Source organism: Dermacentor silvarum, chromosome 1 (assembly GCF_013339745.2).
Source record: "Dermacentor silvarum isolate Dsil-2018 chromosome 1, BIME_Dsil_1.4, whole genome shotgun sequence".
Taxonomy (NCBI): domain Eukaryota; kingdom Metazoa; phylum Arthropoda; class Arachnida; order Ixodida; family Ixodidae; genus Dermacentor; species Dermacentor silvarum.
Window position 1 is genome coordinate 127,860,073 of NC_051154.1, and position 25,729 is coordinate 127,885,801.

The 25,729-nt window shown below is 45.9% G+C and overlaps 1 protein-coding gene across 1 annotated transcript in view; it reads left to right on the forward strand.

The window, feature by feature from the left end:
• Positions 1 to 269: 269 nt before the first annotated feature.
• Positions 270 to 25,729, forward strand: part of LOC119436007 (PRELI domain containing protein 3B-like) — a 31,640-nt gene continuing 6,180 nt past the window's right edge. The window contains exons 1-5 of the mRNA XM_037702730.2: positions 270 to 469; positions 1,793 to 1,958; positions 3,182 to 3,268; positions 7,853 to 7,923; positions 12,372 to 12,474. Coding sequence (XP_037558658.1) covers positions 438 to 469; positions 1,793 to 1,958; positions 3,182 to 3,268; positions 7,853 to 7,923; positions 12,372 to 12,474 — 459 coding nt within the window. The 5' untranslated portion in view covers positions 270 to 437. The remainder of the gene's footprint in view (positions 470 to 1,792; positions 1,959 to 3,181; positions 3,269 to 7,852; positions 7,924 to 12,371; positions 12,475 to 25,729) is intronic.

A 25,729-nucleotide genomic window follows, 5' to 3' on the forward strand; every position in this document is an offset into this window, starting at 1 on the left:
CTACTGTCGCGAGACTGCCAGCATTTTCTCACCGCAGTCAGAATCAGCCGTGAGGCACAGTTGGCAGAGAAGCGCACTGCACTGTAGCATGGACTGAAGGTCACTGCTACATGATACATGTTAGCGCGATAGAATAAAGCGAAATATCCACTATGTTGTGAAGAAACACGAAAAGCAAAACCGAAACCGAAACAACAAGCGGGAAAATACCGGAAGTTCGTCATGGAACTTAGCTGCTGCGACTTGGACACACTTCCTCTTTCCGCCAAGACTCGCCGGAGCAGCCGCAAGCAGCAGGCTAAAGCTGGCCACAGCTAGTAGCGATTCATTCAAAAACAACGCTCTTTCTTGAATTTGGAGCATCTAAAGGAGAGCTTGGCATTTTAAGGCTTTTGTAACGATTATTGAAGTTCACCTATTGGAAGGAAACGCTTGAAATGAAAATCTGGACGTCAGAACATACATTCAAGTAAGTGCGCGCCGTCTTCGACCTTGGGAATCTGATGCAAGTTGTTTTGCTTGACAGGTGCAGTGCTCGTTGTTCACTGTAGTCTTCGCTAGTTGTCAATAACGCCTTGGATGTGAAGCAACGTTTGTAGTAATAAAACAAATGTTGACTGCTTCTGGCATGTAGCTGTCCGCAACAACCTACAGCTCAAGCTTCCGTGCAGCGACAATGTCGTTATTTGGCCTTGCAGTACACTATGTCACAGTGTGAAGATGAGTTATGTAGTTCAGGTGACATTAATTGTTAGAAAGTTTCGGGAAATACGTCTGCTATTTTAAATTTAACTCGGCATCCCCATTGTGTGGTGAAGGCACGAGCATGCATGGCATGTAGGCCGTTGGGCTCCCCGGTCAGGCAGTTTCAGGGTAGCTTCGCTCAAGGGTGCGTTGTACGACGTCGTGCATTTCGCCATGCAGCAACTCACATTTGTTATCTCCGTATTCTTTCGATACCCGACTTGACGGAGAGCCCCTCCGTGAAGTGCGGTGGTGCTTTCCGCCATAGCGTGACGTAACGGCCTTGTTGATAACACTGGAAATGTTCCGCTCGCTTGGCTGCGTATCTTTAGTTAGACAATCACTCGAAATTTAATTCGCATCGTGGGCATTGAGTACCATCACCAATTCTCCGAGCAACTTGGAACAGCTCTTTCCTTCGGTTAACACTTACTTTCCCTGCCTTATTCATTATCGAGAGATTTGTTTTTTTTTTTCTTTTTTTTTGCTAAGTTGACATGGCCCTGGAACCTTATAATGAATTAAATGCAAATTGTACATGAATGTCTGGTTGATGAGCAATTTTTTTTATTTAGTCGTAGCAAAACATTTCAGCCAATGTAGTATTATACAGTCGCGCTTACACAGCGAAAGGAAACAAAAAATTTGTGAAACGTGAAATTAATTCTGGAACTTGTCTGAGTCGGAATAGGAAGCGAGACAACCAAGAGCTATTGAGTACCACATACCATTTTTAAAGCCCTGTTTTAATGCCTTCCTGAATTGTCTTGTGCACTGTCAAGCAAAAGCTAGGCAATTGATAAAATTTCAACATGCCAGTGCTACTACTGTCAATCTTTGTTTTTCATGCAGGCATTATCTTGATATTCTCAATGTGGAGGAGGAGTCTGTAATTAACCCATTATTACATTCATGAGGTGCAGTCTTTTGCACAGCTTTCATAAGAATTTGTCGCCTTTCTATGTATTGGTAGTCACTGCTTTATGAGAATGTTTGGGGAAGGCCTTGCTGTTCTGATGTTTTTTTCTTTTTCTGGCACTTTACGCAGTCATCCATGGGAGACTGTTGCCCAGGCTGCATGGCGCAAATACCCCAATCCAATGAACCCTGCTGTGGTTGGCATTGATGTGGTAGACAGACAGGTGCATAATGGTGTCCTCAAGAGTCATCGCCTTATCAGCACAGCATGGGGATTTCCTGCATGGGCACAGAGGGTAAGCTGCTTTGTTTGTGTGTGTGTGTGTGTGTGTGCATGTGTGTGTTTTCGTGTGTGCATTTGCTTTGTGTCTGTTGGTGTGTGAGTACAAGGACTATGACAAGGTAGCATTGGTTGTGTATTCATGTGCTCTAGCTTTCAACAAGCTCAACTGAAACTATAATAACAAGCATTAAATTTGCGCTCTCGGTTTAGGCACTATACAATAATCTTCTTTAGCCCTGTAAGGGGCTTTGGTTGCAGTTGTGTGCATTGCTCATTTAGTCCTTCTTGCACAAATAAAAGCTGTACTTGTAAGGTTGGCAGTGTTTGGCATTTTTCTCAAACTTTGCATTATATAACCTGTATCAATTTCTTTGCTGTGTCTTTCATTTGGGGGAAAATAATCAAGTGAAAACAAGTTGTAATGATGCAGAGAACAACTTGGGGCTGAGCTGTTTTTGTTATATTTATAGACGGTGCACGATCATAGTCTCATATTACCCGCCACAGGTAGCCCAGTGGCTATGGCATTATGTTTGAGACGGAGCTGCAGTTCAGCTGCCCTAACAGTGTCATGGGGTCCACGTGATTACGCAGTACGCAGAAATCCCCCTGGTATATGCTGGAACTGCGCCAGAGTATCCGGAGCATTGCACAGAAAAAAAGAAGCAACTAAATTTTGTTGTTTGTGTTCGGGCATCGTATTTCCGTGATAAGCGGTAGGCGGAAACGGAAATTTCGCTTGAAATAATAGCCTCGGGCCTCTGTGTGCATGAATATCCAGTTTTTCTCCATTTAGGTGTCTGCCACCGCGGCAGGACCCAAATTTAGGGAATTTAAATCATGGTAGTTGAAATTATCAAGGTTTCAGTGTATCTGGGAAGGGAGCTGAACACAGCTACGAGTTTTTTGCACCTTCTGAAGTCTATCTATGGCAAATGTAAGGCAATTTTTTAAAACACTGATGGTACATTGCTTTGGTACGTTAAACCCCGCAATCAAATAGTGTGTATGTGTGTGTGTGTCAGCAGTGGTGATCTCTGCTGGTAGTGGATAGGGCGCCTTTTGCAGTCACTGTACTATTTTTTCATGAGTTTGCCGACATTTTGTAAAAAAAGTAACTGTTTTGTTGCTGCATTAAATAGTAGTTCAGAATATTTAGCAATAACGGTAGTTTCACCGAATAGGTGTACTCAACTTGTGCAACATAATTATAAGCAACTTATGGCATCTGTGTAGATTCTGGGTGCTGACCGAACCTGCTATGCTAGCGAACACTCTGTGGTGGATCCTGCACGGCGTACCATGACTATGCTGTCAAGAAACGTAAGTGCAGCATAATTGCTTTTTCTGTTTGAACATATGTAAATGACAATCATTGGTTTAAGGTAAATACCAGAGCAGGCATTGATGCTTATTAGTGGAGTTGGGGGTAGCCTGTCCTGCAACGACAGGCTACTGCAAGGACAGGCTACCCCCAAAAAACAATATTGCAATTTGGGAACCTTTAAAGCAGTAATTTTTTTTTTTTGCAATGTGAGCAAAATAAGCAGTTTTTTTTACTTTTCGTTTTTCTTTTCATTTTTGTACGTGGATAATGCATGGCAGTATATATTTGTAGAAGTCTAGCTTATCAATTATCTTTATCATCAGATGTGCAGATTTTAGCACTACCTGCATTGATAAGGATATTCCTGGGGTGACAGTTTAAAAATTGCCTACTTAAAGGGTCCCGGAAACGGTTTGGAAAAATTTTGTAGACGCGTAAGGTACAGCTGCAGTAAAACATTAGCACCACAATTTCTGCTAAGGGTCTAATATTAAGAGAGCTATTGACGATTACAAGTTACCCTCCTCCATAGCCATGCCTTTTCTCCTCAACTCGTTTGCCGAGCAATCAGGGCTAAGCTATGCCTTTACTAGCTGTGCGTCATGATGGGACGTCTTGTCGCCTACTTCTGGTTGTCTTGGAGCCACCGCGCGAAGCCTCTCCACCAGCCACCTGGCATTTGATCCCAAGCGTGAACTATCGAACTAGCCTGCGTTGTGAGCATTTTGTTGCAGCGCCGAGCGTGTCCGGTATTCCGGTAACCACAGGCAAGCTGGGCGTTTTAATGGTTAGGTGGGAGGCGGACGTACGTGAGGAGCCTGATTGGTCTGCATGGTCCAGCCACCTATTGGCGCAGAGCTGACCCAGCTAGCTAATATTGCTGTAACCAAGTGTAAAACATTTTAAACATCTAGAAAAACATGTTAACAATTACACTCCTGCCAAAAATTTACACCAGCAGCAAAGTAGAGTACACTTGATTACTGCTATATTAGTTCTGTGTTTGGTTGAGCTCTGTGCCACCAGGTGTCTGCGCCGTCCAGGCCTTTCACATTTGCACCTCCGCTCATCCTGTAAAACGCCCAGGCCCATTCAGCTTGCGCTTGTGTTTACCTGAATACCGGACACTCAAAACACTATTGTAGTATATAGTAATCCTTCAATGTGAAGTGATGACCGCAAACGCATAGATGCTGGCGCCGATCGGATACCGACAACCAGCGCTACAGCCACTTCGCTCGCATGTTTACCTTGCAGAGGGTCACGATGTTGCAGCTTGACGTGTCGCCGATAGCTACGTTTGCAGCCCACAACTTAAGGGCGAACCATACAAATCGAGACCAACACAGACCGCGCAGCTCGCGTCAACACTGAGGACATTGTAACACAAGCAGACGACACTTGCTGTGTGCCGGAAGTGCTTGAGTGTAGTGATACATTGTCCTTGTGCATTCTCTTCCCTTTTACTTTCTTTTTATGGAAACAAATTAACATTTCAACTATTACAGACAACATTTGATCAGCATAATGTTGGAAAAATTATTGATGACGCGCCCTGGGCAGCCAATTGGATAGCTGGCCGTACTGATGTCATATGGTCAGGGGCAGCTGAAAACTCAGCTGAGTGGTGTGCTGCGATCGATAGCGATGCGCCTTTTTAAAACCTTATAATAAATTACACGCTTTACATGAAGCACTTCGATGATTCAATTAATGATCAGAAGGACCTACCCTAATGACTCAGTATGTTTGTACAAAATAGTTTCAGGGTCCCTTTAACATGAGGTGCTTACAGTATGTTAGATGCCTTTATATCTTGCTTTCATTTGTTTGTGTATCTTTAGGCTTATATTGTATTGGATTATTGGGTTGATGACCATTGTTATCCTTGAGCACCATAGAGGTCCAATTTTGAAATGCCGATTTCTTCAATTTGAGTATGATTAGAAACTTCATTTTGATTGGTGTAATCTAGGCATGTAACCTTGACACGCATTGCTGTTTCTTACTCGGAACCCTGGTTCATCTATTTGTGTCTTCCACCTCCTTGGTAATGTCATCGTCATCACTGTTGTCATCTGATGTCTCCTGTTAATTGTCTTTGAAATTTTGTTGCTGAGGCCAACATGGCTTTACCCCATGGTTTGCTTGAAGCCTAGCATTCACTGGTCACCTGACTGACAGTTGCAATGACATATCTTCATTAGCGGTGGTCTTTGTGGCAAGTCCAGGTTGATCTTGAGCTGGGCTAGAGTTATCCAATGGTATGGGAGCATTTCTGCTGTTTTTTTTTTTGTTTTTTTTTTTGCTGGTCTGGGCCAGTTGTCGAAATGGCTGGTGCATCCATCGAAACTCTTCTCATCAGCGGAAAGTGATTCTTGCAGTTGGATATTGTGGTCTCTATCACACAGTGCTCCACTGGGAGCCACTTAGACCACCATGCGAGTCTGAGGGTTTCAGCCCACAGGGGGACGATCAGCTCCGCCGCATATATTTCTTGTGCCCAAAGCGAATGCTCATTCAGTCTCCACTTGGAGCGAGACAGTGCTGCATGGAGAAGGCCCAGAGTACAAGGGAGGCGTTTATAAGACTAATACCTTGGTGTTGACTAACTGCTACACCCTATCCTCGCGGTGCACATAAGCCAGATCTCCTACATTTCAAGGAGGGGACGCAACAGTATGTGAGAAAATGCTGTAACACGCCACTATATGGGACGATGGCTCCCAGCAACCATGCTACCAGGATAATGTTCTTTCAGCTCGATATAGCCTCCCAGGGCAACCTGGTGCAGTATGACCATGCACGTGAAGTCGCTTCTCTTTGGTGTATTCTCTAGGATAGGAGCAATGAATAGGTATGCACCTGCCTTGGGTCAAGGACCTTTGGCAAGGCTGGCTATCAAAAAGAGGTGACCGGTAGAATCGGAATTCATTAGTCACCGTTTCGCCCTCTTAGAGCTTCTGTTCGCGCCCCCACTCCTGCGGTCATCTTGAGCCGCCAGGAGAGAGGGGACAGCTGTTCCCACCCAAACAGACCAATTGTTTAGCCCCTGGTCTGCTTGGCGGTGGACAGCAGCAAGTGATTTACGGTCCCACTGCTGCACGGTGCCCTCAGAGGACAGAGAGAAGGAAAGTGGTGGACTGCACGCATGAAGTTCGTAAGCGACCTCACCACGATGTGGACCCTATGCTCAAAACGTGCTGTAGTATGGTACTGCAACAAAAATGGACGAACACAATCCTCACAATATGCAGTCGCTGCTTGCTGATCACAAATGACAGGTAGAGTCAGCTTCTGATAATTCAACCTTGTTGAGAACGATGAAATTAATTGAATTATCTGATGGGTCGAAGAGGCAAAAAAAAAAAAAAAACCCAAGGACACTGTGGCCCCATCTGGCATTATTTTCCCAATTTTAGCACGCCCCTGAATCTAGCGCGTGCACAATTTTTATTTGTTCACAGTAGAAAACCAACATAGAAATGACAGCTCCTAAACAAAATAGAAATGTAATGCGCACCCAATTTTTCCCAAGAAAAATGTAGTGTGCCTCTGATTCTGGCAATCTGAGAAGGATGAAACTCGAGAAATTTACCTTCACAGAATGTAAATTTATTTAACTCAGCGTCCATCATCAGCAGTCTTAGATAGCATTTCGATAGCATTTAGATAGCACCATGTTCTCCATACAGTCCATTGCATGATTGATATTACACATTTATCAAACTCTCCAACGGATGCGAACAGGATGGCAGCCCATGCCTAGACTAACTACTTTGTGCATGTCTGCCGACACAATTCTTGGGAACAGTGAAACAGCTGATGCGAATTTGTTGCCCCTACCTTAACATTTAAGTGGTGTGTCATTGCCATCTTATGTGAGAACTTCGGTTACCCCCTTGAGAGGAAATATCGATGATGCTGGTGCTGATAGTAGGGATAGGTTTCGTATCCGATTGCACTGTGCAGGCAATTTTCTGACCAACATTCTTGGAAAAAAAATTGGTGTGTTAGAGACAGGTAAATATTCACTTTAAGATGCCGCTTTTGCTTGATCATTTTTCTAGGGCTGGAAAAAAAATGGGTGTTTTCAGGGGGAGATTATCATGTCTTCAATGTGCTCAATGTCCTTTAGCACCAACAAGACAGATGTTACAGCCATTGCGGCCACAATTTTTGCCAGTCGCGTTCGTACCGACCTGTCAAGTTTTAATTATCTGGTAAGGGCCAATTTCAGGATCGAAATAATGAAAGTGTGGACCCATAGAAGTGTATCGGCGCTGGCTGGAATCTTTGGTCAGGATTTAATTATAGTTAACGAATCGAATTAACGAGTGTACTCTATTTGCCTTGCCATGAAAATTGTACCATAAATTCATCCTGAAAACATTAATCAAGGGCCATATTGTGATATCGTGGTGCCATTATAAGATGAGGTGCAAGGACATATCCATATGATATGTACATGGGCTTCCTCGTTTTGTTTTTGTGCCTAGCAACGGTTGTAAAAATACATTTAAACAAGTATTTGTATGTATTTTATGCTGTTTTTAATGCTCCTTTGTTTTTTCTTGCAGCTGACCTTCTGTAATGAGATTTCCATTGTGGAAAAACTTACCTACACAGAACACCCTCAGCACAAGGGCAAGTGAGTATTCATTATTGCTTACTTGCCACTCTAAGAAAGTAGGCAGTGCTTTTGTTCTTTGTTGCACCTTCTGTGGTAAAGCAGTTTCTTTTTTTTTGGGGGGGGGGGGGGAGGGGGATTGTTGTTAAAGGGGCCCCTGCATCGATTTTGATTAGGTTTGTTTCATTTGAAATAAATAGTTATAGGGACACTAAAGGCAAACATTAAGTCAAGCTAAAGTGATCAATTAATGCTCGAGAACGTCTAAGGCATCAATATTATCATAACAGAGCTTTAGTAATCGAGAAATTGAGCGTTATGACAGTAACCCAGCATTACTGCATTACCGTCGTTCGCCTCTGAATAACTTCTACATGGTTTAAGTACAGTGTAGACCACTTATAATGTAAGCCGCCGGAGTCGCGAATATCCAAATTATAAGCGGTACCGCACTATAACCAAAGCAACAATTTTCAAGGCCCGCACATATGCAAGACATGTGCACCAAGCCGCGACGCGTATGCAACAGTCGAGGAATGCGGCATTCAATTTACAGTGGAATCTCGTTAATTCGAAATAATTCACGCGGCGGCGCCTCCGACCAGCATTGCTCCGGCACCGCCATGGAGTAAAAGCTTGAAAGAGACCCCTCAATCTCGTGCGCAAACAAAACAAAAAAAGAAAGAAAAGAAAAACGCAGCAGAAATTTCACCCTCTCTAAAAAATGGCAAGGTCGCCGATTCTACATTGCACCGGAAGATGCGTGTACGTGCCAACGTCTCAGCCACGCTACCGTAGCCACGCGTAGAAAATGGCAGTGAACCCTTCTTTCTCCTTTATGCTTCCTCTACTTTCTAGTCACGTGTTGACCTTGCACGCTGCGGCTACGGCGCAGAGGGAAACAGCGGCGCTGTCCCAGGCCAGCCAACGAAACTGCCCACGCCAGCAAACGCCCGCTTCCCGATAATGGCAGAAAACGAAACTTCGGAGAGCTGGCGCCGGGCCGGCTGAAGCGGCGGCGCCTGCACGGTGGCGGGCGTGCACGGTGCAAGTGAGGGAGCTACGAGGGAGGGCGAGGGGAGCCACCGAAGCGGCGGAGTTGCCGAGGCGAAATCAGCTTCCCCGCCGCCCTCCTCCCTCACATTCCACGGTCTCCGCGTGCCCCCTTCGCCGTGCCGTGCCGGTGCCGCCCGCTCCCTGAAGTTTCGTTTACTGCCGTTATCATGAAGCGAGCGTTGGCCGGCGTTAGCAGTTTCGGGGCCCTCGCTCGCTGTGCGTGCCGTGATATTTCACGACTCACACTCAAGATTCTGGTTTCAGCCTCACTGGCTGTTCGTTCACACTACGTGCCCTTCTCCTCCACTTCGTCTCTCTTTCTTCCTCAAGCACTCCTTGGGGCGCCTGTTTGAGGGGAGCATTCACCGTCTCTGCTGACTTCCGTACTCCCAGGCAGCCGCACTGTAACCGGTATTTGGTTTCCCGCAACTGCACTATAAGCGATACGTGTATACATGGAGTGCTGTCGGAAAATTAACGGGAGTCTGAAAAAACTGCACTCCGGTCCTGCACTATAAGCGGTTATGTTATAAGTGGTCTATACTGTCGCTGGCGTTATCTCTGCGGGGTGGAACGCTCGGAACGAGCACATCAACAATGATCACATCACGCCTGAACACATGCATACAGAAGTGAAATGGCAGCCGTAGATTTAGATTATGAAATTTTACGAGCCAAAACCGCGATCTGATTATGAGGCACGCCGTAGTGGGGGACTCCGGAATAATTTGGTCCACCTGGGGTTCTTTAATGTGCGCCTAAATCTAAGTACACAGGTGTTTTTGCATATCGCCCCTATTGAAATGCGGCCCCCATGGCAGGGATTCGATCCCGTGACCTCGTGCTTAGCAGCCTCACACCATAGCCAGTAAGCAACCACGGCGGGCGTAAGCACTGCGACTTCTACTGCTGGACTTCTGAGACCACGGTGGCTGAGACTTCTCGTACAGGCAACTGATGATGACAATAAACAATTGGTACTTTTTTTTTGACGGGCAAATGTCAGGTGCCACAGCGTAACAATAAAAAATTGGGGGGCCTTTTTCTTATTTATTGGATTATTCCATGGGTTTAACTTTTTTTTTTAAGACTAAACTATAACAGCAAATTACTACACATGACCTCGAATCACGGAGGCCGCGATCGTGGCCTTTACTGCAGCCACCTAACTGCCTATTTGGCCAGCTCTAGAAGCTGATATCTGTCACCATGGTTGCTCCAATGTTAAAACAAGATTATATTTCTTTTTGTAATGCCACTGTGCACAGTTTCTTGCACTCTTAAAAAAACAACTTGCATATTTGTCACTCCATTGCACATGTTTTTATGCATATACATAATACGCACCATTGCATAAAATGCATCGTCAAAAATGTTTGAAAAAAAACGTCTGATACACTGGAAAATACGGTATGTTGAATTCACGTAGCTTGTCTAACATGATCTGCAGTATAGTATCATCTTTCACTGGATAGCACCTGCTCCAAATCTGAATTTGTAACACTGCCCCCCCTCCCCGTCTTCCCCACTCTGGTCAGAGTAAGCAGGGGCACTTGTAACTTTGGGTGGTCCGCCACAAGTCTTGGCGTCGTGAAGTGCCTATGGAATGGCATTTTAATTTTTATGGCCAATACGAGCCAAGCAATTTGTCCCCTACCTCTTGCTCTAAGCAGCTGTGAACACCATGCCTGTGGATTGAAGTTCAAAACTTAGTTTCCTGAGTGATAACGGACAGAATAGTCCGTTGCCTGCCTACAACCATTACCTTTACTGCCATCATCCAAGCCTACCTTCTCACTGTTTGATTCTTAGGTGTGGCTTCCTGTGTCATCAGTAGAAGGAAAAGCAGCACAGTCAAGTCAAAGGAAACGGTATCGATGCCTTCATGCTGGAACCATCTGCTTCATCGAAGGTCCTAGTGATTGGCCATTGAATGAAACTTCATTTACCCTTAGATTCGCTGATTTTTGAGGAGTGGTCCAGACAGCCTGGTGGGCCAGTGTTGAGTCTAAGGTTCTGAGATGACTTTGCGGGCAGGCATATTCGAATTGCTTACTTTGCTCCTTCCATGCATATTGTGCCCATTATATAAACATGGCCTCTGCCAAGGCCTCAAAAAGGAGAGAGAGGATGGGATTAAGAAGCAGTTTCAAATGCGTAAATATTTAATTGTGGATTAAAGAAACGGGAAAAGTAACAGAGCATTTCACAGAAGTGGATAACAAATTATTGAACTAAAGAAAAAGGAATTGTTTAATAAGTACTTTCCTGAAGGGCATGCAGCTTCCAATACTGAGAGCTAAAGGGCTGAAGTAAATGTAACGTCAATGAAAAGGGCCTATCTGCTGGTGTAGTGGTAGTACAAGTGCATGACGGCCTTTTGCTACGTTCGGTGCTGGTCGCCAGGTCCACCTGCTTTCTTGTTGTGGATGGCCACTTCTCCTGGGCCCTTGTTGCTTTCCTTCTTGGAGTCTCTTGCAGATCTTCTTTGTTCTAGTCAGGGTCAGTTTCCTTTTTAATTATCTTAAGTACCTGTCCTTACTTTCTCTGTTACTGTGCATTTGTCCACTTAGTTCGTCTTTCCTCTTCCCTGGTATGATGCCCTGTATAATACTGTGGGATGCTGGGTGAATGTTTATAGTTAATAGCATCAGTGCTAATAATTTTCTGATGCTGTGCAGGAGCCGAAGTTGCTCCCTTAAGTTGCTGAGGATAAGATCAGTGGCTTGTTCCCAAAGCTGTCCACTTCCATTGCATATTTGTACCTCCCACTTGAATACTTCATTTTCAACTTGCACATATAGCCATGATATTTTTATTATTCTGAAGAATGTTCCTTAACCGATAACCAAAATAAGTCGGGGAACATTCCTTGGTAGAATGGTAGTCAGCACCATATGGCCAAGTGCACTTTCACATAGTGTAAATATCCAGTTATACCCAGCTTGGGACTGCACATCATGAAATGCTATACTTGTGGAGGTCTTGTTGAGCTGGCTGTAGTTAATTGGCTGGTATTACGATTGTCACTTGGAAAGAGGAAAGCAAATTGGAGATTTCTTTGCATGCTCACTAATACCTGCATTGTTGCAAAGCATTGAAGACAAGGGTGTGGTCTTGTACTACTGCTGCTGTTCTCATTGTCACTTCCATAATCAAATCTAAAACAAACATGCAATTCAAATGCTGAAAGTGAAAGTTCGTGGTTGGCCCAATACCGCAAGCATTAAACATTGTATGCAGGATGTATCTCAAACTAATGACAGCACAAACGGAGCAAGTGATAAGTCTACCATGCCTATTTATTGTGAATGGGAAGATAATTCAGAATTTTTAATAAGGTGTACTGGACAGCTGAAAGGCTTTTCAGATTCCAAATGGCTGTTATTAATTCATCTTGTGTTTTCTTCCAGCACATTAATGACTCAGGAAGCAGTCATCACAATCAGGGGTGTGCCTTTGAGCAGCTACTTGGAAGACTTCGTAGCCAAAGCAATCTCTTCAAATGCTGGAAAGGTGAAAAATGTTTTTTCTCACACATTTTGTTTTTATTTTTTGTTCAGCTCTTGAATTAATTTTGCATTCGCAGCTTTTGCATGCACTTAAAAATCGTCACTAAAATTATAAAGGACCTGTAACACATTTTAGTGAAAGTGTGGAAATGTCTGGTGCTGAAGGATGTTGCCTTGCCAATCTTTTCCAGGAAATAAATTTTTAATGTCATGTATGAGTGGAATTATAATACATTGCCCATGCTGCACTTACATCGCCTGCACTTTCGTTTTCTAGTCCCTTGTGTGCTGTAAGCTGTAGTAATTTTACGTAGTTGCCTGCAATGCACCACGAGTTATACATCATTGTGCGGAGCTTTGGTACCAATGTTGTGGTATCATTTTCTGCCAACAGATAGCACCATCACCATATAGTTGACGAGATTTCGACACTTCGTTTTGCCTATCTGCAGCTGCCAGCATATTTTGACTCTCTTTGAAGAAAGCTCACAATTAACTGTCATGCGATAGCTGGCGCACAGCATTCTCAATTGATGACAAAAGAAACATCTAATGTCAAAAACAGAGTAATAGTGCGCACAAGGGACGGACAGAGGAGGCGACACACAAATGATAACCTTTAACATATGTTTCTTTGAAGCAGGAGAGGAAATATATACAGTCAACGTCCAATTTTTCGGACACCCTAGGGGCCACAACAATGTCCAAAAAATGGGGCAGTCCAAAAAAAAATTAATGCATGCCTTTTTCTGCCCCCAATGGCTCAGATTGCCATGGGCACATCCGAAATACCTCTGAAGGCCTGCCAGTACTCTTATATTACGCGTTGTGGTGCTAATAATGTGACAGGAGATGGCGTGTGCATACTTGTATAATTAAGAAATACATACTGTGTCCCATGACAGTCACCCCTTTCCACTCTTGGTATGCTTCACTGCAATACATCGTGTATTTTCCACCACTTTATTGCGATTAAGCTGATGTTTGCAAACCGGCATTATGCAACGCTTGACCCTTGCCGTGCTTTCCACACTTCGAAGCCATCAGCGGGGATGACAAAGGCAGAGTCGGTGCCATTGCTCACAGCAGCGAATTCTTACAGTGAAAAACACAGCACTGAACAACGGGAACCTTGGGTAGTGAACGTCGAAGCAGCTAGGCCTAGTGTTGCCATGGTGGTGCCTATGGCTGCCAACAGAGTATTGTGCAAGAGGCAAGAGCGGTGGTTCGAGGCTGCGAGGTAATCGAAATGGTGGCAGTGGTGGCTTCAATTATGACGTTTTAGACCTTTGGTGACGGCGAAAAGTCTGGCAAATCAGTTGGCGAAGGGTTTCAGCATTCGAAATTTCAGATGTTCTTATACATTGCCTCTATGCTGCAGTGGCGGTGCCATGAAGGCGTCCGAATTATCGGGCATGTCTGAAAAATTGGGCATTAAACAAAATCAGTCTTTGACTGTATAATTTCACAGGAAGTGTGCATGTTACACAGCCATGGCTTTGAAAACTGTAATCAGCCCGAAAGAATGCAAGTTCTTTTCCTGATAACCCGACAAATGACGAGCTGACACATCGTGTGCCCAGCGTGTGTCAATCATTTCAACCTCAATTACCTCTTACAAGCCTCTTTATTCTTGCATGTTACCATATTTACCCGATTCTAACGCACACCCAATTTTCACGCTTAAAGAGAAATATAGCATGCGCACTTATGTTTGTGATAAGAAAAAAAAACTGAAGCATGCAGAATTTACCTTCACAGAACTTAATGAAAGTGGTGCATCAACGTCGCCATTTATGGTTCATTGGCCACAGGCAGGAGGCAGGCGCACAGGGGTGGTATTCTCAAGCAATCATTTTCAGAGATACTGCTGCAGTAAAACCTCATTTAGATTTCACAGGACCTAAATGAAACATACGAATTAACCAAATGTCGAATTATCGACGGGATCAAGAAAACAAATAAATGCTTACTACATCACGCTTTTACTGAATGAATCAGCAAATTGTTTCTATTTTGCACACAAGCTGTGTGGAATGTGCAGTTCTCGTGATCTCGTGACTGATTAGTGCTCACAGTGGCAAAAGCCTCGCGACTTCCTTCGCAGTGCAGCCACAACACACGTCTTTATCTGAGACACGCTTTTCACTACTGCGCGCACACCTCAAATGATTTTTTCACCTGCGAGCTAGTTGTCAACAGATCCTCCATCTATCGCAATGTAGCCGGTGCTTTTCATCCTCGATAGCTTTGTGCTGAGTCAAAATTGAAACTCACGTTTACTGCAACAACTGCAGACGAAAGTGCGGTCGCTATTGATGTTATCATGGAAAGCTACTATGCAGTTTTGAAGGCACGTGGCCGACGCGTGCGAAGCGTTAAAAAAAAAAAACTGTTTGGCTGTAACTAAAGTCCCAGATTTCCTGGTCTTCAAGTAGCGACATGCACTCCGTCGGCCGCCATTATCTTCCTAGATAGCATGCGACCGTCAACGGCCGCTGCTATCTACGCTGTTCGCAGCAGCGTAGATGATTTGCACGCAGAGCGTGCAAATGATTGCGGGGGAACGACGTTAAAAAGAACATTGCTGCCGGAATGAGCGCTGCGCAATGAGATTCGTCGGCGGGGCTTCAAAGCTTGTCGCTATTTAAAGAAAGCAAAAAATATCTAAGGACTTCTGTAACAGCTGCGGATGAAGTGGCGGTCGCTGTCGACGCAATCATGGATGGCGACTACACATTTATTGTGGCACGTGGCTGGCTTCGCCCAATCTCAACTTCGCGTCTCAGCCGCGGGAAACTTGAATGCTCTCGCGAGCCCTCCAATCATGAGCGATTTACCCTCTCCCGCGCTGCCACCGCCGCGGGTGGCGGGGAAAAAAAGCGCAAGAATGCACGAACAAAACACCAAAATGGCAGCGCTCGGGGGAGCGGTGGAGAAATGGCGTTCGCGCCAAGTAGTGGTATTTTGAGCGCTCGCTCGCTGCTCGAGGGCTGCCGCGGCTCGTTATAAACTTTATTTGAAATAGTTTCGCATGAATTAGACGTTGATATTTACAGAAATGGTAGTTTATGAGACATACTGCCCGAATATGTGGTTTTCCAAAAATCGGCTTTTTCGCGATTTTTCGGTTTTCAAAGGCAGTGTCCCCCCTTAAAGCTGTTTTCTTGCCCTGCGCACTGACCAATTAATTTTCTTTCGGGCAGTTTTAGTGCGTTTTCAGCCAAACCATTTTGATACAGCGTAGATTAGGTGTTGCAGATACAGAAACATGTTGTTTCCAAAAATCGATTTTTGTCGCAATTTTCACGATCTGATCCCTGTGTCGTGACTGCGGGAAAATTGGTAGTTTTTGGGTAGTCTGGTAAATGTTTATTTTCCTGCCACAGGACATGATTCATGTTGAAGTGTATGGTATCAAATTGTAGAAGAAATTATCTTTCCAACAGTATTAATTTCAAGCATATTTATAAAAATAGTAAGAAAAAATTATCAAAACAAAAATGATCGCAGAAGACATGAGAAAGATGGATAAAAACATCAATGCTGCTTTGCACAAAAGAATATTAAAAAAATTGAAATACAGTAAAACCTCGATAATTCGAAGGCCGTCGTAGGACTATGAAAATTCTTCGAATTAAGCGGATTTTCGAATTAACTGAAATGATCAAAAAAAAGAAAACAAGCAAGAACTTGCCGCAAAAAGAAATCACCTTTATTTTCCATGTCTGAGAAAGATTACTCGAAGTAATCACTGATGCGGATTAATTGGCGCGGTAGTTCGCCGCCCCAAGTACCATGCTCACCAGCTGCCTCACAACGTATATCACCTGCACTGCACACAACAAAGTTGCGGACGATGTTTGCGGAATCGATAACTGCTGCTAAAGCGGGCGTGCGGGTGCTTGACTCCAAAAATTTGGACTTGCTGGATATTCCGGCTTTCAAAAATGCACCGTCAGGGTTCCCATTGAGTTCATGCATTTTCGCACTCGATTTTCCAGACCAAATCGCTCGTTCCGAGCCACGCTACCCAATCTTGGAGGACTCCATGTTGGATTTTGCACTGGCTTGGATTCCAGTGGCTTGCTCTATAGCCTCGAAAGATTGGGAGGCGCGTGATATCAATAAAGAGCTCGCGCCATCCTCCAGTCCCGGAGGCCACGCCCGCTCTTCCTTGGCTGACAAAACGTTCCAGAGTACTGCACTTTTTTTTTCTTTCTAGTATATGCAGTCAGCACTATCGTCATAGCTATTTATTGTGGGATGTTTTTTTTTTTTTATTGCGATAGCAGTTATATGGATACCTAAAGCGGATTTCTGCCGCTGCTGTCGCAAGGTTCTGTATAAAGTCCAAGGGCGATAAAATCGTCGCCGCGTGCCGTATGTGCAAATGAAAACGCGGGGGGACGCGTGCTTTCACAAAGAGCGAACGCACAGCGGAGTGCAAACGCGACTTCCTCCGTCGCGCCGAAGGCCGTGGGGGTATGGGCGACGCTGTGCTGCGGCACCAAATGAGTGTCTTGCAACCGGGCGCAAGGGGATCTGGCGACGCAATCTCCCACACGAAAGGAGGAAAGCGGGAAGGCAGGGAGGGAGGGGTTGTGGCTTCTCTGTGAGCAACTTTGCGCGGTGCTGGGCGGTTGGGCGCACCGTATATTGAAAGCGATCTGCAACACGGCTCCTACCTTTGTATGCGCTGTGCTTTCACCGCTCAGTTTCCGTTGAAGTGATAGACCGCACGAACCTTCGCTCGCTGCGGCGGCCATGCTCGTTGGCGCCAGCGTTTTGACAGTGGTTGTCTGCGGTCATCGAGTGTGATCTATTCATGTTTGCTTGTGCGCGCTGACGTCACGCTTGTTAATTCAGCTAGTAAGTTTTTAGATGCAAAGCAGCTTATGGTGGGGGCTTTGTCCTGCGTCCCGCGCCGTCCCACAGCGCATGCGCGTCCCCCCCACCTCTCTCTCCTCTGCTACGCTTCTCCCCTTTCTCTCCTCTAGGAATCCGGAGTGGCACGCACGACAGGTGCGGCAGCTGCATACTCCGCTGGGGGCGCCACGGTAGTTCCGCGGTATGAAAAATGACGGAGCGCGCGCGCCTCATTCTCTCTCCTGTGCAACGCCGCGATGAGCGCTCGGGCTGCTGCCGCGAAACCATCTCCCGCTCAAGCTAACCATCTCCCCGGTGCTTCGCATCCACACATTTGTCCCTTTAGCGGGAGATGGAGTAATTTTTTGTTTTTTCTGAAGTTTCGGTTGCTATTTTGAACATGGCGTGTACACTGAGCAGGTGTCTCGGAGACCCATGTCTCGGTGATCGGCGCTAGCTCCTGTGCCTTCGCGAGAGCTAAGCGGTGCGAATCTCGTTTCTTCGATCTCTATGGTCAACTCCGTTGGCGGAGATTGCCAACGCGGTGACTTTCGTGTCGACTGTACATGGAGACGACGTCACTGCTGCGCAAATCCAAGCAAGTCGTCCCCTCCAAGTGTAGTATGAGGCAGGGCATTATTAGAGGCTTTTTAAAGTCGCACTAAGGGCATAATAATTCATTTTTTTTTTTCGGCCGAACGAGTTTTTCGCACTATATTTCAGTCCCCACGACCTTGGAAAACGGTTGGAGACTGTACGGAGCGTCCTAACCTAACAACTGCTCGTTGTTGCCAGCCGGAAACTTCGAATTATCCGAATAGAGCCGCGCGGCCCATTCAAATTATCCGGTAGAATTTGCATCGAAAATGACGGGACCGCTCAAATTCTTCGAATTAACCGAGTTCAAATTCTCAAGGTTTTACTGTATACATTTTCAACAAAAGGGCCATATGAATTAAGCGTGCAAATGTATGCTCTGTATCTACAAAAGTTCTTCAGATACACAGGAAAACATTAGACCTAATGTCTATCGTTGCACCATGCGAAGCAGTTTCTCGATGAGGTGAAACAGAGGTTAGCTGTACATGCTTCGCAGAAAAAAATTTGTTTTCTGCTCAATTTTTCTTTCTTCGTAGCATAGTTTACAGTTTCTATATCGTTCCATTTTTTGTGGTTTATGCTGTTGACCTTGAGGGGCACTCAGAGGGAACAGGCGTGACTGAGTGGTCCGCAAGATGTGGCTGATCATATCTCTCTCGCTGTACGTAGGCTTCTCGAAAATATGCATCCGTGCATATTTACCGTATTTACTCGATTGTAACGCGCACCGGTTTTCGGTGACGACAAAAAAAAAGTCCTTTTGTAGTACCGCGCACCTCATGCTTTCAAACAGACATACAGCTTTCTCTCATTTGGAAAAACGGATTTCCTCCCGATGCACTGAAGTTGCGATAAATAAAAAAAGTCGCAGTTTCGCCCGAAAGGCGAAGCATCGAATGCAATAGCAAATTAGTAGACCGCTATACGAAGTAAGGATAGCAGTTTTATTGGCCGTATAAACTTGCAAACATTCACTTACTAGATAAATTAACAAGTACGGTGTCACGCCCGCACAAGCAAACATGAACACATCTCACTCGTTGACCGCGGAAACGAACTGTCAAAACGCTCAAGTGACAAAGCACGGCGAGTGAATTGACCGTCGTGCTATCATGCCTCTCGCTTCAACGCGACCTATAAGCGCTGAAAACATGGCGCGTGGCAGACTTTGCCATCTCCATGCCATCTCGAAAATGACGAGTGCTCATCACCCCGACTATGCAGGTGCTTTAAAAATCCCCGCGTGATGGAAAAGAAAAACACAAAAGCGAAACTGATAAAATAGTCTGTCTTTAACCCGTTCGATGGCGCTAGCTGACCACAAGCGCTCGGAGGGCGCCAAAATTCAAACTTGTACCATCGAGAAGCTACTGTCGACGGGAATAGGCGCGGTCACAAAAGTGTTAAGCGGAATTCTCGCATGTAACAAACAACATGGGATCATTTGTTTGGTTTTCCACAGACTCAGTGCAAAAGAAATCCGCTTAAGAGATAGGCTTCTGACATACTCTTCGGTTAAGAGGAACATTCTCGGGGTTATCACCACCGCTACCGACCCTCGCGGCTAGGGTGCCTAATACACTATGGCCAGGGGCATGCGCATCGAGGCACCCTACTGGAGGCCAGGCGCACATCACCCATGTACAAAGGTGAAAACAAGAGGAGGGAACAAAAAAAAAAGTTTAAGATAAAGTGGAGAAACTCCTGGCCAATGCCATTTCTCAGCAGGAGCATGTGACCTTGCATCATCATACGGTTCCTACAGGCTCTCCACTGCGACCGCATCACCGGTGTTTGCCACCGACACCATCATTGAAGAGATTATTGAGGTGCCTTTAGAGCATGGGTTCTCAAAGTGGGTTCCGCGGAACTTACGGGTTCCGCAGGCCCCTGCTCGGGGTTCCGCAAGCCACTGATAAATTTTCCCTGGTCCCGCTCCCGACAAGTGTCTAAAACGGCGAACACGAGGTGCGCTTGATCCAAAGAACCTCCATTACCCATGCCCGAGTGTCAAAAAGCACATCACAGTGCGTAACAGCAACGCGCAAACTGCGCAATAAATACGCAAGCAGCTTGTAGCCACCCAACCTCTGAGAACGGGCAGCGCGCCTAAGCTTTCGCACTTGAATCTCGGAGGCCGTAACTTACGACCATGCGCCTTTCTCCTATTTGTAGATAGGGTAGGTGCCGATAGCGTGCGCACTGACCTATACGTTGATCGGAAAAAAAAAAAACGCGGAGCACCGCAAATGCGCGCCGCAGAAGAGCAAGAACGGCGTAGCGTCCAAGCGAAGCGGCGCAGTCCGCATCGCCGTGGTCCTCAGCAGCAGTCGTACGCGGCACGTGACTGACAGCAACGCCAAAGCGCTTCGTGCCTAATTGTGCCTTTATTCTTGCGTTTATCGCCACGCGTAACACCGCGTTGGCGGCTAGCCGCGTGCCTCCGTAAGTGCGTAGTCGCTATCTCTGATCGCGTCGATAACCACCGCAGTTTCGTCCGCAGCGGTTGCAGCAAATAGTAGTTTCATTTTCACTCGATGCGCGCGTCGGCTGCGTGCCTTCACAACTGCGTAGTCGCCTCCCATGGCAGCGTCGATAGCGACCGCAGTTTTGTCCGCACTTCTTGCAGCGAAAGGTAGTTTCGTTTTGACTTGGTGCGTGCGTCAGCCGCCTGCCTTCTGAACCGCAAGATCGCCGTCCATGATCGCGTCGATAGCGGCCGCGGTTTCGTCGACAGCGGTTGCGGCAAGCAGTAGTTTCGCTTTTACTCAGTGCAAAGCTGTCAAAGATAAAAAGCACCGGCTACATCGCTATGGACGGACAATTTGTTGGCGAGCAGCTGAGTGGCGAAAAAATAATCGGGATGTGCGCCCGTTGGTGCAAAGCGAGTCTCAGATGAAAACGCACGCCGCGAAGGATGTCGCGAGGCCTTCGCCGCTGCTAGCGCTAATCAGTCATGAGATGAAGAGAATTTCAGCTTCCGCACTGGTCTTGTGCTAAATAGAAACAAGATTTGACGATTCATTGAGTAAATAAAAGCGTGTTGACGTAGTGCAGCATTTGTTTGTTTTCTTGATACCCTCGATAATTCGGTTAAATCGGGGGGGTTCCTTGGCACTTTATGGAGCTTAGCAGGGTTCCCTGGGATGAACGTACCTGAGAACCCCTGCTTTAGAGGATAATTCCAACGACGACAAGGGTGCTAGCTCGGAGCCTGCACCAATGATTTGTGAGGCGGCAGATGCCTGCTTGAACTCCCTAGTGAACTTTTTCTACCAGTAACAAGGCACAGAAGGATTTTTAAGGTCATTAGATGAGATGACATCGTTTGTGGCTGCTTGATGATTTGCACAGAAGCGACTAACATCTATCACAGACTGGATGAAACCAAGCAAGAGTACCAATTGAAGACAGTTTTTTATTAAGTTCAGCTAAATAAATGCTTCTTATGTCATTTTTCCGTCGTAAGTCTAATTCATTTATCGTTTGAAGTAAGATAAGTTCGTCTGTTAAGACGAACAAATTTCCATGGTCCCTTCGAGTTCGCCTTAAGGGGGGAGGCTACCCTCGGATACCAACTTTTTTATTTATTGAGATATTTTAATGAAATTTTCAGGATAAAATCATAGCAAAAGCATTAGTAGAAATACAAAATTCCATGCAGTTATCTTCACTGGTTCTCAAGTTACAGCAATATGTCAGAATGGTGCACATGGTTTTCTCATTCCAGGCCTGGAATGAGAAAACCATGTGCACCACTTAACACTTCAAAAGGTGCTGGAACTGTGAAATTCACTATGACGATTCCCAGATGGATACCTCAGGGCAAGACAGATCCCTTTTTTTTTAATTTCCTTTCTGAAAAATTTTAGCAGACCTTTGAATTTAATTGATTAGGATTTTATCAATCAAATTTTGATTAAATATCACAAATCACAGACGCGATATATAAAAAAAAAATGGGCTTGTCTTGCCCTCAGACATTTATTGAGATACGCAATAAAAAAACCTTATGGAAATCTGATGAGCGGTTCCAGAGATATGGCTGGAACAAGCGCCTCACCAGCCAAAAGTCATTTTGAGAAAATGAGGTTTGAAAGTTTTGAGCACATATATTGGTCTAAAATGACCCTGCAGCGTAACTAGAGATGTGCTTAGGCACAGCCTTTGCTGCCTTTCCACCTTATCTTGAGATCGCTTCTTGGCCTTTTTCAAAATTTTTCGCCTTCACTTGTAGTGGTGGCAGTTTCAGGATAACGCTCCATTGCTTGCAATTTCCGCTCCGTCGCCGGCATAGCGCCAAGTCCTCGTTGCACAGCAGCGTGCTTTTTATCCGCCGCATCTTTTTCCTCACACGTGTTTGTAAGTGCACAGTGGACGACGCGATCACAATGTCCGAGGCAGATGAAAGAGGGGATGTGGAAGCCGCTGTTATCTAGGGCCAGTATTTTGTAGCGATGCGTTACTCTATGCTAGTCTTATCATCCACCGCTCACGGCCGGCTGATCCCGTTGATAACGTTAGCGGACTGTCGCTCTGACTACTGACCAAGCACGAAAAGGCATTAGCATCGGAAAGGCGTAGCTACAAAATACCGGCCTAGGGCACTGTACCGCTGTCGATGAGCACGAGACACCAGGCGCTTTCATCACAACCAATTCTCGCACCGGTGGAACAGGAGCCAATTTGCTAGTAGCATTGACGCAACCACTCTCTCGCGTAGATAAAGCAGAAGCTGCCGATCCAACGTTTATAGAACCTTGGTGCGATCATCGTCGGCGAGCAGTGAGCTTCGCCATGCGAACGAGCTTCATAGAACGCTTCCTTGCATCGAACGCATGTAGCGTCTTCGAGTTTCATCGGGCGCATCGTGACTGACTGCACAACAATCAGCAGGCTAAATGCAACAACGGTTTCGTAAAGACGGTAGAAACTTGGAAATTATGCGAACGGCTGCAAAGATAATAGCGAGTGGAACACACAAAGGTCGCCGGCGATGGAGGAGCCGAAGCAGACGACGGCCGGACGCATTATGCAGGAGACCACCACGTCATCGCGCGCAGCAGCCAATGGGAGTCCGGGCTCTCCCGCGTCCTTGAGGAGCACGCGCTTCGCCCAATCTCAGCTTCGCGTATCAGTCGCGGGAAACTTGAAAGCTCTCGCGAGCCTTCCAATCATGAGCGATTTACGCCTCTCCCGTGCTGCCGCCGCCGCGGGTGGCAGGGGAAAAAAAGTGCAATAATGCACGAACAAAATAACACCAAAATGGCGGTGCTCAGTGGAGCGGTGGAGAAATTGCGGCCAATAGGGGTATTTTGAGCGCTCGCTCGCCGCGTGAGGGCTGCCACGGCTCATTATAAACTTTATTTGAAATAGTTTCGCAATGAATTAGACATTGATATTTACAGAAATAGTAGCTTATGAGACATACTGCCCGAATATGCGATTTCTCAAAAATAGACTTTTTCGCTATTTTTCGGTTTTCAAAGGCCGCGTGTCCCCCCTTAAAGGGAATCTACTGTAACTTAATGCATTGTCCATACGTACGTGCTATGTATGCTTGTTTTTGCATCATATTGTGATTATTTTTAGCGTTGTAAAAACAGAGGTACAGTGCAGTCCACATATAACGATATATCGGTTATAACGATGCGTCAACTTATGCATTAGGGCTATGAGAAAAAAAAACATACATGATGATAAATTATTCACCACGTATCGGATATAACTATTGAAATTTTGCTTCTTGGTGGCGCTTTTTATGCAGAATAATTGTGGAATTTGCGTTCCTAAGTGGAACGCAAATTTCATGTCTTCCCATGTCTCCTAACCGAGACATGGCGAAAAGTTTGCCTATGGAAGTTCGTATCTGCCGTCATTACCGCTCAAGTTGGCACAGCATGCTCAAAATGGCGTTAGCTGCTTCGCGCCTGCGTCGGCGGACATGTGAGCGTCCATAGAAGAGGGGGGGAGGGCAAGGGGGGCAGAAGAATGCGATAAGCGAGGGGCGCCTGCGCTCCCTCCCGCTCTCTCTCTCAACGAGCACGGAATGAGCGGGAGGTGCACCGCTTGAGATGAAACTGCAAATTTCGGAAGACTCAAAGAAGGACGAGCTCTCGCAGTCGATATTGGCGATTATGAAAACCGGGAGCGTGCCACGTTCATGAAGGCTCCGATGGGGCAATCGTTGTCATGGCAGACGGGTGACGTACAACGGAGGTAACAGCAGCAGCAGTGACGACGTGATGGACAATGGCCCTTCTTTAACACCGACCCCGATGTTCAACCAAAGTGCAATGTTGTCGATCGAGTCGCTCATTAATTCGTGCACGCTAAATTATAGCCGCCAGTGTTTGCGCAGCTGATGAACGCGATGCACACGGCAGTTGTGAATCCGAAACTTCCGCGAAAGCAAGTGCAGATTTCTATATCAGTGCACCTAACGATTGAGACGCTATTTAGAGGTATAAATAAAAGTTCTATTTTTTACTGCCTACTTTCTACAAGTTGGATTTTTTTATTGCAAGTGGTAATTTTAGTTTCGGGACTACAAAGGTATATTCGGCTTTTTTTTTTTTCGGCAGTCCAGATATAGCGATGATCAGTTATAATGATCGGATTTCTCGTTCTTCTCGATATCATAAGTGGACTGCACTGTAGCAACATGGTGGTGCCTTCGTGGTTGCTACTTTTTTCGCCCAGCTTTTCCTCTAGTCAGTATACGAACTCTATGCTGTCATTCTCGTACGATTTCCACTGATGATAGTATGGCAATGCAGACTCTGCTGCTTCATTTCGGTTAGACACTAGCGCCGTTTTTGCACTTCTGCGCCGCACAGTTGCGGTGCTCCGCGCACGCTGAGCTCCGTGAGTTGTTCAAAGTAACCGATCTGCTGCTCCAGTGCGTTTCCAGCGTGTCTCCGGCATGTTCCATGGCAAAGCAGCACAGTGTACAGCAGCCGTGTCCTCCGAATTCGAACCCCCGATGGCGGCACACTAGTGTGGAGTTCTCTGTGCAGCACCTTGGTGGCACCACGTGCAATCTCTGAAGCTACAACGGCGGCACTATCATTTTTTTTGCACAGTTCTCCGTGTGGCCCTACTTGCACTACGTTACGTACACTATTTGGACAATTCGGATTACTGGCCGCTCAAGTGTTGCTATCAGTATTCTCGTGGCTGAGTTGGCGTGAATGTAGCACGACGCACCACTGCCACGCAATGTTCGAAAGAGTCGGTGGTTATGGTTCAGCAACTTAGTTTATTTTTTGCTGATAAAGGGACACGAAGGCATTTTACCTTTCAAACTTCCAACTTTTTCGGCCGAAGTGACATTAAAAAATTTAACTTTAAAACAACATTAAAAAACGTAAGTGTGCGTAGGGCCTATGCTGCAACCGTAACGGCAAGTCCTTTGCAAAATCCCGGCATGCCGCAGTAGTTTCCGCTTCCAGCCAACTAGAACCCTTCGCTATCATATGCAAAATCCACTTGTGTCCTGCTGACCAAGCTGTCGAAGAAAAGTGGCGGTGGACGCACTCGCACTTTCGAAATGGCAGGTGATCGGAACCGGCTGGACGCCATTTCAAAGGAGCTAAGACGCCACATTTCATTCTTTATATGTTGTTTTTAACAGAAGCTTGCAGTTATATGCAGAAAAGTGCCGGGAACGCAAATTCATTATAAAATCGGTTTAACTGTAAGAAAGTTATTGACCTATAACTGCTCCAGGTTGTAGTCGAGCACAAAATGAACCCACAGCAACCTTCACGAAAATGGGCTCTGTTGCC